Source organism: Chelmon rostratus, chromosome 15 (assembly GCF_017976325.1).
Source record: "Chelmon rostratus isolate fCheRos1 chromosome 15, fCheRos1.pri, whole genome shotgun sequence".
NCBI lineage: Eukaryota > Metazoa > Chordata > Actinopteri > Chaetodontiformes > Chaetodontidae > Chelmon > Chelmon rostratus.
The window spans coordinates 23550577-23565715 of record NC_055672.1 but is presented as its reverse complement, the minus strand read 5'-3'; the positions used below and the strand labels follow the sequence as shown (position 1 = coordinate 23565715).

The 15139-nt window shown below is 42.1% G+C and overlaps 1 protein-coding gene across 1 annotated transcript in view; it reads left to right on the top strand.

The window, feature by feature from the left end:
• The window catches only part of syne3 (spectrin repeat containing, nuclear envelope family member 3), a 40726-nt gene extending 34451 nt beyond the window's left edge, over positions 1-6275 (top strand). Inside the window, exon 18 of the mRNA XM_041954070.1 lies at positions 1252-6275. Within this exon, the coding sequence (XP_041810004.1) occupies positions 1252-1434 (183 nt within the window). The 3' untranslated portion in view covers positions 1435-6275. The remainder of the gene's footprint in view (positions 1-1251) is intronic.
• Positions 6276-15139: the final 8864 nt, after the last annotated feature.

The following is a 15139-nucleotide window of genomic DNA, read 5'->3' as shown; positions in this document are numbered from 1 at the left end:
AAACCTTGAAAAGACTTCATGACGACCAGCACTGTTCTTCAGACATCTGCAGAAATTTAATCCTCGATCATACGACCACCTTGAGTTATCACATAACATGAACTCAAGTTGACAGCAAGTTGGAAGCTTGTGAATAGTTCCCCTGTCTACCATCCATCCCATATTATGTGAATACTGCAGAAGTCTTCTTCACCATAGAAACAGTGGTTGAGGTTAATAGGCATTGTAGTAGTTGGAGCCATTCGCCACACCAAACTTAGAGAAAACAACATGACTTCTCAGAAGACGTTCAAATTATTAACTCTGATGCCTGAAACATATATTATTTTCAGATTATCGATTTTTTGCGTTTAAGAGCATTGAGGAGATCCTTTAAAAGAAAACTATGAAGTGTGAGGAACAATACTTCACTTCCAGTTTGCAACTCAACTGGACATCCACAAGAATAATGCCAATTAGTTTGTTATATGAGCAGATTTCATCAGATTTTTTTTTCCACAACTGTTACCTGTTCTTATTAGTATACAAACCTACTGCTCTATCATGAAATAGTGCCACAGGACTCTGGTGTGTGAGGTACTACGTGGGTCAACGTCATGAATTTTAGCAAATCATATTCACACGACAATCCAACACAAAAACACCTTCAGGATTTCCCCATCTGTTGCCTGATGCATCAGTGCGTGATGCTGGGGCCTCGGTGAATCTGTCCTCTGCAGGAAGCTGTTTTGCTTTCCATTAGATTATTTCCAGTGAGGTCGGGTAAGGCCGCGTTCAGAAAGTGAAAGATGAACGTGGGCAGTAAACATGATTCACAGAATAACTGTCAGAGAGAAAGAGTGTCCGTTTACTGGGATACATGATGTTCCTGACTGTGTGGGTGTGCTGCTTCTGCTTCGTTCATCTTCTCATAGTTCAGTTTTAGTTTAGTTTTTCTGAGCTAAGGAATTAGCACATCATCAAGAGATCATAGTTTCTAAGCATGTGGTATTCGTATTTTCATTTCTAAGATGCAGAGAAAGGGAAGCCAGCTCCAGTGGTATCGACTATATGTCTTTTAATAGTGGACTGTGTGGGCCTGCCCAGGAGCTCCATATCCAGCCTCTCAGGATTGCATAAAGCCTGGATGGCTGGACTGCAGGACAATGTTGCTTCCCAGCAGCTCAGTCATTCCCACAGTTTTTAATGATTAAACATACTTCACATTACGAGCATTAATGTGTTTTCCCTGCGTCGCTGCTGTCGTTGCAGAAGCCCGGCTTGTTGCAGCGGGTGTGTCGGCTGGCCCTCCCTCTGTGGCTCCTCCTCCTGGCTCTGCTGCTCCTGGCCTTCCTGCTGCCCCTCATGGACGAAGGCAACAGCTGCTCCCTGTCCAACAACTTCGCCCGATCCTTCAACATCATGCTCCGATACGACGGACCACCGCCTACATAGGCAACCTCCTCTGGATGGCACAAGATAAATATCTGATCTCGCTCTCTAAAGCAACTTATGGACCACGGCTTATGTAGGAAATGTTGACTTGACTACTTAAGATCCCACATGCCCTGCCCTTTGATCATCATACGCGACTGTAACAGACCACATACAGGACCATGAGGCTGTGCAGCTAAGTAGTCTTTGCCAACACCAGTGAATCAGTATCGTCTCTATTAGGATGCACCACAGTCTATGAAGGAAACCACAACCCAGAGTAGCACCCACATCGGCAAACAACAAATCCCACATTATTCTGATCCTTCTATGCATTCTGGACAACGGCATCAAATGTCAGCTCTTCTGAACCTCACATCCCATACATCTTTGCAGCTTAAAAATCATGACCTGATAGTTATGTGTCAACTATCTATCAAAGGATCAACATCTCTCCAACAGGACTACAAATCCTGTGCTCGCTCTGAGAATGTCAAAGTGTTCTAACTAGAAGCTGGACCATCTGTAAACCAAAGTCTTTTTCTGTCAGCTTTGAGTGGCATGTCTTCCTAACACCTAAAAGAGACCCTATTTTCCCATGTTTTTGTGACTAAGTGACTAATGGGGACAACAAGTTTTGCAGTTGGTCCAGTATTGAGCATGAGATGTAGCCAGCAGCTGTGAAACAGGCTGCAATGTAATCCTTCTGGACAATCATGCATCCACTGAAAGTGCGTGTTTTGCCAGTGACATGCTCAGGTTTTTATTTTAAGTGGGATTCTACAGAGATATAAAGTGTTTTTCTTTTCCTTTTGCTTGATCTGGTGTGTTGTTTAACAAAGCCTTGCTCAAGGAGAAATCTCTTTCTGAAATCTCTCGAGAGTTGAGTTGTTGCGTGAAGACATCAGTGGAACTGTGAGCGAGAGCTGGAGAGAGGAGGAGTGCAAGGTAGAGTTTGTTGTGTTTGAGTACAGAAGGTAGCTGAGTGTTATCCAAAAGGTTTTCAATGTCATGGCTGAATGTTAAGCTGATTTTGAAACAAGTAAGCAACAAGTCATCTCTCATGAGGCTTCAGAGGAGACAACAGACCAGATCAAGCAAAGGGTAAAGAAAGCCATTTATTTCTCTGTAGGGATCCTTTCCATAATGTTGTCAGACACTTAGAATAACAATCACCAATTTCAAAAATGAATATTCCCATGAGTCACTGAGACACAAAAACATGGAGAAATAGGGCCCAGGTTGAAAAACACCAAAGTTTCCCTTTAAATGTGGTTGTCAGCTTCTGTCTGATGAAAATGACTAAATTCTGATCACAGAAACTACAAGAAGAGTTTCTTGTTAAAACATAATAATTCTGTGTGAAGCGATAGTGAGAAGAATACCTTGACATGAAATGATTAGCATCAGAAGCTTCGAAGATACCACACTATGCAAGGGGTGAGAGGTGAGGACCGAGGCCATAGCAACACTACTGGACATGAGACTCACACCGTCTGAACAACAACTAATAGTGTTCATTAGACCGTCCCCGCCTGAATCTCTCACCATGAATCTCTGCCTGAGGTAAAGCGGTGATGTTGCTGTCATGATATGTAGCCATGTCAGATAGCCAGTTTGCAAAGAACTGCAATGCAGCTTTATATTTGAAAGTATTTAAAGGCCAAAACTTGAGATTGTGTGTTATTAGTATTACAGTATAAAATCAGTCAGTGTATGTTCACACTGGGAGCAACGTGGCTAATGCTAATCCTTGAGAGCCTGCAGTTAGAAAGACCCCGACAGGGAAACTGGATATTTTCGTCAAAATAAGTTACATGCGTCAACGTAGCTAGCTATCAATTAGCAGTCAGATGGCGCCACCTGCAGGCTGCTATTCCACTGCCAACATCTGAGGGTTTCATTCATCGGTCTCACTGTAGAAGTGAAACATGTTGATGGGGTTCACTGTGGTTTTCTACAGGGTGATGAATAAGTCGTTAACTCACAATGCTTTTGTAAATGAATCTGTTAGCATTTTTAAACATTGAGTGTAGCAGCACACAAATCAAACCCAACCTGAGCTGTCTTCTAGTGCTGTCTCAAAAACGTTCTAACTGTCCATGAATTGTTTACAGCATTAGTTCATCCAGGCTAATCTCTTATATCCCCGTTTCACTGGCTTCAGTCCGTCGAGCCGGTGACACTTAACCCACAGCAGTCATGGGCTTGTGGGAAATGTTCTTCAAAGGCTGCAAAGCAGAAATATTAAATCAACAATATTACATTGTTGTTGTTTTTTTTAATTTATTTACCATCCCTGCTTCCCAGATGAAGGAACTGTATGACAGCTATTTGAGCAGAGTAATGTTCCAAGGCACAAAATCAAGTAAGGTTTTCTTACTTTAGCCCAAAGCTCAACACAACAAACTGACTCACAGCTGATCCCAAACATGCAGCCTTTCATATCAAAGTTTCTGAACAGCCGCTGATCATGTTGCTCACAGCGTGGACACATTTGTTTGGTTGACTGATTGGGTAGCAGTTTAGTTCAGGCAGCGCCGTGAAGAATCACAGCATATAATGGAATGGCTTCTTTACTCCTCCGAGGTGTTAGTGTTGTGAGTGTGTCGTTTTGAGTCTGCGCTCTGTACATACGCTCTGTATGTTGCAGGAGCAGCCTTTGAAATTGTTCATGCACGCAGAGTCTTTGTACGTAGCTCTTTTCCCGACTCATAGTTTGACCCATTACCTCTTGGAAACTACACCCACAGCTTGATCAAACATGATTTTCAAACTGTGAGTCTCTTCATGTTTCAGTAGGGTTAAAGCAGTTCTTTCTGTGGAGCTGCTGTTAATTGTACAACCATCTCATGAGAGGTGCTACCATGATCTGTCTTTTTCACAGCCTGAACCACCTGTGAAAACAATTACGGAGCTGTCTGCCGTAGCCCCTGGCATTGTCTTGGACCACAGTGCTTTGGTGCAAGTGCCAGAGCTGTAAACTTGGCAATCACCTTTTTTTGTCCAAACACAAAATATCATGCAATCATTTTTTTAAATCCTGCATTCCCTCTCTTTCCTCACCACGCACACCCCTAAAAATACCCAAACACCTCCACACACCCTCACATACAATTACTCTCCTCTTTTTAGCTGAGTTTGTGTATTGTTGACTCATCATGTTACCGTAGCAACAGTGACCAAATGAAGTTAAGTCATTACATCTTCTCATACAGCAGCAGTCTTGGTTTGCTGCAGCTTCCAAAGCACTCCAGCATGTTTCAAATCAGCATCACCAAAATCATGGCCATGAAAGTACCATGTATGATTAGAAAGTGTGATTCCCATAAAGAAACGAAAACTTCACTGGCAAGATGACGAGCCGCTCCACGCTGTGTGTTTTCACTGCCGTCAGGGGGATGAACAGGAAGAGGATGCTGTTCTGCCAGCCACAAAAAAGATCTTAAGCTGTGTTACCCATACCGCAGAAACGTTGCTCTTGCTTTTGCTGAGCGATATGTCACCCTTTATATTCACCTGCAAGATAGGTAACTGTTAGGGTAGTTAGTGATTTGTTGTTGTGGTAACCTGAAAAAAACTGATCTGATGTCATATCCAAAATGCTTTCTCACATGGATGCTCATGGTTGTCATTCACTTGCATGCAGTAGGTCAGAGGGACAGGTCTGCTCAGTAGCATCAGCCTCTCAGGGCACATTTAGCTGCACTTAACGACTGAATGTTGAGTTTAAACATTTGGCTTCTCGCTGATGAGTTAGCTCTTAGAACAAAGGGGCTGTTTTTTTGCGCTCTGATGTGGACACAGCATTATATATTCAAACCCTGATGTGTTTAAAGACTGACGGCATGTGGGAAAGAGCGGGATCTGAACTGTCCCGCCTGCCTCTGACTGGTCTTCAGTGTCGTGTCATGTCACTCTACTCACATCATGGACGTGGAAAGCACTTCCTCAACTACTCGATTGGCTGGCAGGTTTTTAAAACTTTAAATCAGGTATCCTAAACACAGTTGTGGTCAACACTGTTGACACTGTGGTTTCTGAGGTTCCTTGAACAAACATAATGGAAGAGGCAGAGAGGAAGAAAACACAGCTCTGAGCTTGCCAACAGATGTCAGATGTCTTACAAGGTTTTGCATCGGGAATCTAATGAAATCCCACATTTAAGGGAACCATGGAGTTAATATTGGACTCGCTTTCATCACCAGCCCCCCTTGGTGTGTACGGGGAAAGCGTTATTTTGATGATGACTCCTAATGTGTAAATGTGTTCCCTGTAGCATCACATATTAGTGAAGACACACAGTTGCCATGGCCTTAAAGCTTTGTGTATACCATCCAGTTAATCAGCTGTACTCTGTGCCATAACCACATGTATTTAGTCCGTATGTAGCTTTGTCAAGCACTTCCAGCCCACGTACTGTATACCAGATATGTAACCATGTTAAATATAAGGTTTAGTCCTGTCGTGTGTGTTCATACTGAATCAGAAATTAGGCTCCATGGTATTGCCGCTTGTTGCACTGCTCTTCTATTATGCATGTGTCCCTTTAGAGAAGCCTATGCAACGCCTACATTAATGTGTCCATTGATACTTTATGCAACATATGAAATGACTTGAATCTCCTGAGCACAACTGGTTCTTTAAAATGTCCCACATGCCAGTGTCTGCTGTCAGATCGAGGTGTGGGTTCTGAAAATGCTCAGGCAATGAGCGACAAATGAGAGCTTTTTCTATTTTATTATTATTATTCTATTTTATTAACGTTTTGAAACAGAGTAGAGAGCGTCATATTATTCAAGAAAGCTTGTATTTAACCAATGTTTTTTTTTATTCGATGAAATAAAAATACAGTGGAAATATCCCCTTTTGGAATCTGTTGTTTGTGTGTGTTGTGTTTCACGATTGAGAGACAGGAAGAGGAAATCGTTGAGAGACAGACCAGCACATTTGGTCTTTGTCTTTTTGTGGGATTTAATAATACCAGCCTCATCCTTGAACATCAGAATACACAGTATCCTGTAAAAGTGGACACAGAAGCAGACTTCTTGTACAAGTGTGTGTTTGTGATGTCTCTGCTGATGTGATGTACACTGGTTTACACATTTAAACTACCCCGGGACTTAAACTCTGTTGAAGACTGTCTTAAAACGTTGTTTTCAGAACAATTAGCACCTGCCAATATTTATTGGCCCGATTTAAATCGGGAAGCTGACGTATCAGTCTAACCCCAGTTTGCTGTATGAAGCCCTCATTTCCTTTCTGTGTTATTTGAGGTATCCTGTTACCACCTCCTGCTACTATCAGTCCACTTTCTCCAGAGACATCATTAGTTTTCATCGTCTAATCTGCCTGCCTGTGTCTGTTGAGTGTTCTCACCGAGTGTGTTTGTGCTTCTACTCTGTGTGTGTGCAGCCTCCTACGCCGCTCTCACCTCGCCATCCCAGCCGGGCCCGCCGAGCTGTGCCGCAATCTGGAGCTCGCGCTCTGCCAAATGCACGGAGCAAAAATACCAGAGCAGCCTCCCCCCCCAAAGAAGCTTCCAGTCCTCACCGACCTGCAACACTTTTACAGAAAAATCGAAAACCACGGGGCTTTTCAATAACAGCTAAAATAAGATTTTCACTACAGCCTGATCAGTTCCACACTGGAAGCAGTTTTTATGTTGGATGACACAAAAGTAAATGCAAAAGCCATATGACCAAATCCTTTTCTTCTTATTGGATAACACCCCAAAATGATGTTGTAATAAATATGGCTGTATGATATGTAAATGATAAACCTATACAAAATCTGTGACATGTTAGTCTGAGCAGCATGGGTGTAGGTTTGCTTTCAGAGGTGGAGGCTGCACAGTGAAGTCAGGGCACGTTTATGACGAGACTATTTTCTGTGCATTTCAGAAAATAATAGTCCAACAAAACTCCAGTTTTTCATTTTAATTTTTTCTGAAGACAAAAAGACAAAAGTATGTGTATGTGTGTGTGGACATGTGCTACTCATGTTGTGGGGACATCAGTCTGTTTACACAGTCACAATGTGGGGACTCACCTTCCTTTTGCAGACCAAACGCAAGTCCCTGTAATGTCAGTCATTCCATTTTAGGGTGAAGACTTGGGTTAAGGTTAAAGAAAGGGGTTAGGTTTATGTAAGTAGTGCATATGGTTAGGGTAGGTCTGCAGGAAATGAATGTAAGTCAATGCAATGTCCCCAGAAATTATGGAAACATGAGTGTGTGTGTGCGTAACCAGTCAGTCTATGGAGCAGATGGTGGGAAAAAGCAGGGAATGGAAAAAGATTAACATAAATTAATAAATAAATAATAACAATAGAGATAAAGAAATAAGACAAATAAAGTACACTGATGCTACTCCAGCGTCCAGTGCTGCTGATACTACTGCTACTAATAATAATGGGTTATTATTTCCTTTTGTTATTATTTACATGAAATTGGAATTTTCATATTTTCCTTTCTTTTTTTTTTTTGATGGATCAATCCACCAGTGCACGTTTGTTATTATGAATGCACTATTCTTACTGAATTACATTTATTTTCATTGGTAGATACTGGTGGTTCAAGTGTGTGTTGCTGTGTGCAGCTTTCACTGTGTCAGGTTCGGTACCAGTGTGCTTGTACAGAGATCCACTCCCCCTGCCTCCAGTCTTTATGCTAAGCTAGGCTAGTCACGTCTTGTCTCCAGCTCTCTACTTAACACTCAATCTGAGGATCTCAACATCCGAAAAGACAGCAAAGCACTTCCTTTAGTGATGGATGATGTTTTGTGTGTTTGATCCTGCGCTGCCTTATCTTTGATTACCGTTCAACAGTACTGTGAGCTGTTGGAGGGTATTAAAGGGCCACGGTCTGCCTGTGATAGATGACAGCTGTATGATTTGAAAAATATCTCTGAAGATGTTATCAGTGTTTTTTCAGTTTGGATTCAAGGCTTAATATGTTTGCCAGAAAGCCTGCGTTATATTGGGATTTGAAGTGGGCATTTAGGAGGCACACAGAATCTAATGAAAGACATTATTGAGATATATTACAGGAAGTGAGGGTCCAGGACCCATACAAAGGACTTGCACTCGGGATATCGGGATATAGATCTCTCTCTTGTGAGTCCCTCAGCTTCATGGAAATACAATAATAAATAGAAAAAAATATAGATTTTTCTGAAGTGCTCTGTGTGTTTGACCTGTACACACCTTAAAGCTAATTCTACAGTATTATGGCCTAAAGTCCAGATTTCTTACATCCCCTGTCTTGCTGTCCCGTCTCTCTCTTTGTTGTTGTCATGGTGAAAATGTCTCTGAAATATTTAGACTTTTATACACAGTCTGTCAATAATCTTTTATGATTAGCAGGCCACAGATGGGACGTGTGTGTGAAGGTCTTAGGCCAACTGTGTGAAATACACACCTTATTGACAGTAAAATCTCTTTTTTTTCTTATCCCTCCCACACACACATCCACACATTTCCTACGCTCGGCTCGCACAAACTGTGTTCAATGGCTGCTTGTTTCCTGTTTAAACTACTTTTACATACAATCCCAATTCCAAAAAACTGGGACACTGTGTAAACCGCACATAAAGACAAATGAACCGTGTTTACCAGCAGTGGTTTCACAAAGTGGTCCTGAGCCCATGTACTATCCTTTACACAGTCATGTGATCACAGAGTGGGGACCCTCAGGAGGAGACCTCCATTCCTCTCCCAGGCGGTGCCACAAGTTCTGTTCCAAGCTCGTTTAGACTGCTGCAGCTTACTCCTTGCTGGTGTCCCTGCATGTGCCATCCGACCCCCCGCAGCTTGGCCAGAATGCAGCAGCTCAGCTGGTCTTCAGCCTCCCTATTCAAGGACTCTTAGATCTTCTTTAAGGGTCAAAGGAACTTCTTCAAGCCAACTTTTAAGATCCCTGGAACCTTCTTAAAAATCTTCTCCTTTAAATTATCAAAAGACCTCAACCCCCCTGGAACTTAGAGGACCCCTAGACTTAAAGATCACTTACTCCTTGTAAACTGATTTATCCACAGATGCAATTACCCTGTCATGTGCCATTGTTTCTAAAAATGTTAGAGGTACGCAATATGATTGAACAGCCTACAATGTTGCCACTGAGCCGACTGCAGCCCACCATGGTGATGAAATGTTAGCATGGAGCTGAGCACTCGGTGGTCATTGTTATCATTGACAGAACAGGCTGCTGGGTGCAGCCTGCACTGCGAGGGCAGTGTGTCTGACAGAGGCAGGCGGGGACGGCAGTGATTATCTGAGCAGGAGAGGGCTCTGGGTGAGGAGCTGGGACAATGCTCGACAAACCTCGGTCAGCACCATTATTAAGGATTACAGAACTCTACTGTTAACTCGCAGTGTCATTACGAGTAAGAGCCTTCTTGATAAGGACGGTTAATACATCATTTCACCCTAAAATACCCAGATTTTTAAAAGTAGCAGACACCTGTGGTCAGAAAAAGTGAGGACACAGGGAAGACATTGCCGTTTGAGTTAGCATGCTGCTTTGGTAAAGTCAATAACCACGTGGTTAAGGCTAGAGGATGAGCATGGTCACGCTTACAAAACACGTGGGCTGTCAGTAGGAAGTATGACACAAACCTCCCGTGTTAAACTCCAATATTTTGTTGGTCCATGCGACTTCCTGCTTTGCCCTCGATTTCACATCCGAAACTCGAAAAAGAACAGAATCCAGATTACACTGATCACGCCATTTAACACTGTGACATATTTGTGTGTATCAAACACCTCTTGGCGAGGCTCTAAAGCTTATATAGACCACACAGTCTGAGCCGATGCTAATTTGATAATGAAATGAGCGACCTGGGATAAGGTCACCTGCAGTATGCAGAATTAAAGAGAGAGAAACAAGAGGACTCAGGTCAGCAAGAATTATTCTACATGGCATTATGATGTTTGATCATGGTCTGACTGCTCCTGCCAGCTGTCAATAAGTAAATACACACTATAACAATATTATTTTTATCACATGATTGTTATTGTTAAGCTAATCCTACCCATGCTGTGTTCAAGTGTTCATCCTGTTCAAAGTTCAGATGTGGACACTCACTGAGCAAACAGCAGTGCTTATTGAGATGTGACTGCGGTTAGCTGCATGATAAGACAAACTGAATCAGCTTTGTGTTTGTGCAGCCAAGTGTTGACTTTCCCTTCCTCTGACTGCGTGTAGTCTCAGTGACGTGTGGACGGGTGAAGCTGAGGATGACTGTGTGTGTGTGTGTGTGTGTTTTCAGCCGTCTGTATTCAGGCAGTCACACAACAGATGGACGAGGAGCTGGACACCATGTTTGTGATGGGAAGCGGTGGAATATGTGACAGTGTGTTGACATGTGTGTGTTATGGAGATGATAAGGAAGTGTCTGTGACTGGATGAACCTGTTTCTGTGCTTCGGCTGTTTGTTTTTTAATCATCTAATGTGTGATTTTTTTTTCCAAGTGTGCAGTAAAGAATTTATTTTCCATTTCCGAGGAGACGTGACACGCTCACATGCGGTTAATAAAGAATTTGGGCTTACAAGCCCATATTTTTGTCTAAGGGACTGACCAAATGCTTCTGAAATGAAATGTAATGTTTCTGAATGACGGGATGTCCTCTTCCACAGTGCACCACACAGACTGCTGTTGATGTTGATTTTATGGGGACAATTAGGGCTCAAGCTGCTCTAAACAAGAAAATGTTGCAACATTATCCAGAATTCTGCACATTCAGTACGATTGGACTCAGACCCAGATTCAGTTAAATATAGCATCTACCATGGGTCCTCCTGGTCCTGAGGCAGGCAGGGACTCTGTGCTGTTAGCCTGTTTCTCAGGACTACGTCTGATGCAGAAGAAGCTGTGATGACTGCCGACACCTGTAGAAAAACTGCATTTACACCTACAGACTGTCGCATGGCTCACAGACAGCAGAGGAGGAAACATTTACGCTACTGTCACACTAGCCTGTCCATTATACACACACACACACACACACATACTGTACATTCACAGTATATAAACAACCCCGATTCCAAAAAAAGTTTAGATTAAAGCAAAAAACAGAATGCAATCATTTGCAAATGAACTGTGTTTACTGACGACAGTTGTTGTATGTATTGTTCTTGAGCTCGTGTAGTAATATCCTTCATACAGTCATGTGTGTCACAGAGCGGTAAACCCAACACATCATTCCAAACTCATATATGGATGCTTTGTTGGGATGCCCCGATGTCAGTTTTTAAGGCACTGGCTGCCACTTTAGCATCATTTTTCGAGGTGCATTATTTACACCGTTAATCTGCAAACATTATATAACTTTCACACACAGGACATGAATCCCAATGCTTGATCCATTCAACAAAACCACAACCTTTCCTCGCTCTTTACGCTACATCCTTTAACACATTGTGACAATGGGCTGTATATAGAAGCCTATCAAGTCACCTTGCATGTGAAAAATGATGCTAAAGGTGTTGCCATTGCCTTAAAAAGTGATGCCAAAGGGCTCTGACCAAGCATACATATGTGATGAATTGGGAGTGAGAACAGGTTGGTGAACCTCCCTCCATCCTTGCTTCTGAACGACTGAGCATTTCCAGGATGTTCCTTTCAAACCCAATCATGATACTATCACCTGTTACCAATTAACCTGTTTACCTGTGGAATGATCCAAACAAGTTGATGAGGTAAAACATTAAATATATTGCTGTAGTTCTGTTTTAAATTGAGTGCATGTCAAAATGGATTGGCAAATTATCACATTCTGTTTCATTAATGTTTCACACAGCATCCCCAAGTTTTTTGCAATATGGGTGTGTATACACACACACACACACACACACACACACACACACACACACACATATATACGGGTTACAGTCAGGGGCTGGGTCTGGACCTGAAGCTAGGATGCAGCAGCACCTATAGGTGGAGCTGGGGACAGAGTGCATTAGCAGGCTGTATTACACACCGGCTGACTTCTCACTGAGCTATTTGAAACCGTGATTAGAGACAGAACTAAGTTGTGGCTCACTTCCTGTTTGTGTCTTCACTGCCAACTCTGTCACAGCCAAATGTTCTGCAATAAATGACATGATGTCCCTGACAAAACTGCAGAAATGTTCAATCATTTACTCGATGCTAGAGGAATGTGATATGTTGATAAGTGTATTCAGAATTGTGACTCATAAGCATGTTAGTTACTATAAATAATGCATGTGCTCACTAATCAGTTCAAAGTTCTTTGCACTGAAAAGTTGCCTTTGGCCTACTGCTGTACACCAGTATTATGTTTCACCATCTCCAAAAAGGACAGTCCCAAGTTTGACTGAATCGTAACATCTAGCTGATGTCACCTTTTTCAAATCATGGGGATGTGGTTTGAAGTTGAAAATGAACGCTGATAATAGTCATAATGAAGCATCTTCACAGTGCTTCTTTTCAGTTATCGTCAAGATTTGATCAGTTTTATAGATGTAAAAAAACATGGTTATGGCAAAACTCAAAATGACACTTACTAGATTTCTTTATTCGGAGGTTTTTGCACAGGGGTACATCGGGGACTTGTTTTGATCATTATGGGACCAGGCAATGACACAGCCTTCCTTGTTTTTCTGGATTAATTTGCATGTCACAGTCAGAGTGCAGGATTCAAATCATGTTGCTAGGTGTTGGTGGTAAAGGAAAATGTTGACAAGGCAAATTTTAGACTATCAAATGAATGCAAAGACCAAAATGTTTCTGCAAATGATCTGCAGCCAGGGTCACAATATTCCTCCATGTCAAAATGATGAGCTGTGTCATTTATGTGTGATTTAATTTACATTGAAAATGAATATGGTTTCGCCAGTAGTGGCATTTTTTTTAATCTCCAATCAGTAGCTACCAAGTTCTTACCAGTACTACCACCCTAACCTTCATCACTTCATATTGTTCTCCTCCTTCCCCCAGCTTCATATAATACATTTTTTTGACTGATGCAGAAAGATCTTAGAAACACACAATGGTGCAAGTGCCACAGATTAATTTGTGAATGTTCACAATTTATTAATTTATGTATTCAGTTAGAAGAAAATTAACGCTGAATTCATCAACAGCAGTCGAACAATTTAAAATGTCTCAAAATGTCACTTTCAATGTGCGCAATGGTGGCATCGTTTATCACTCGTCCCTGCCCGCTGCAAACAGACTCCACTGACTCTTTGTTCACAGTGAGTGTAAAGTGTGTTAAACTAATCTGGCAATGTGGTGAGAGCACTCCTGCTTTCGTAGCCTGTGATGGTCTGGATCCCTTGCCACATATCTTTGATGTTGTTGGTCTTAAGGCCTTTTTCCAGTTTCTCCTGCTGTCTCTGCTTTGCCTCCTTGAAGGCAGCTTTCAGTCTTGCTCCAGCAGTTTTGTATGGCTCCTGTCACCTGACCGAAAGACAGCTTCTTTGGCTCTGGATAGGGCTCAGTATTCATCAGATCAGATCGTTTCCTTGCCTGCCTTCCTGACTCCTGTGTTTTTGTGCTCAGGTGCTTGCTCCCATCTGTTTGCCTCCATGCCCTGTTTGTCTGTGTCGATGGACAAGGATTGGATCTCCACCTGTTTAGCCTCCTCACCCTCAAGCCTCGCCATTACTCTGGAGATACATTGACATTACTTGTGGTTCCTAGATTCAGTGTTCATTTAAGACTGTTAACTTTTGCCCTGTTTCCGGCGCTCTCTACCTAAGTGTGACATTTTGGGTCCAGTACTTTGCTAAACAGAAGAAGCGGGTAAATTCCACTGCTAGCACCACAGAATTTCACTAATTAGAAGAGTTCATTTTTTTGGTTCTTAACAGCTATTGCATTTGCTGCCATTAAAATTGGCACAGATATTTAAAGTCCCCAGATGATGAATCGTTATGATCTTGGTGAGTTTTCACTTATTCATTGATATGACATTCATTAGATGGACTGGTATAGACAGAAACTTTTGTACAGACAGTCATAGTTCATTTATGGAAAATGTAATGTATCCTACTAATTTTGTTAATGTTCTGATTTTTCACCATCATCAGGTTAAAGTTCACTTTGTCCAATGGGTTAACTGCACTTAGCCTTTACTACTAATTAGCATAAGCTAACACACTTACACTCCAAACTAAGCTTGTGAACATGGTATGAACATGGTAACAGTACACCTGCAAATCATCAGCATGTTGCATAGTGTTATAGTGAGCATGTTAGCATGTTGATGTTAGCATTTAGCTCAAAGCACCACAAAGTACAGTCTTGTAAAAGGTGAGATTTGCACAGTAAAATAACAGGAACACACTCACTAAATTGGTCACAAATGTTTATTTTCATTTTGAGAAACATAAGAATCTGCAGTCACCTTCCTGGTCAAAACCTGCAAACTGTAAAGCAACCATCAGCTATCATTCTCCCTTGTTATTGTACTGCAGCCAGTCATCCCTTCACAATAGCTTCTTAAGCATTTTAACACGTAAAATAAGACTGAAGTCTCCGCACACAGCTTCCCCTCATCTGTGGCATTCCCTGCATTCCCCACAAGCAATTACAAGGCTGATGCACTCACAGATAGGAGCCACACACGGCAGCAGGGTCAATGAGACCAACACAAGTACGTGATTACATACGAGACTGAGCCAAATAAAAATCCACATCAGAGGGACGGCAGCAGTGGAATAACATGCAGAACCATTTTTAGCACTGTGGCTGA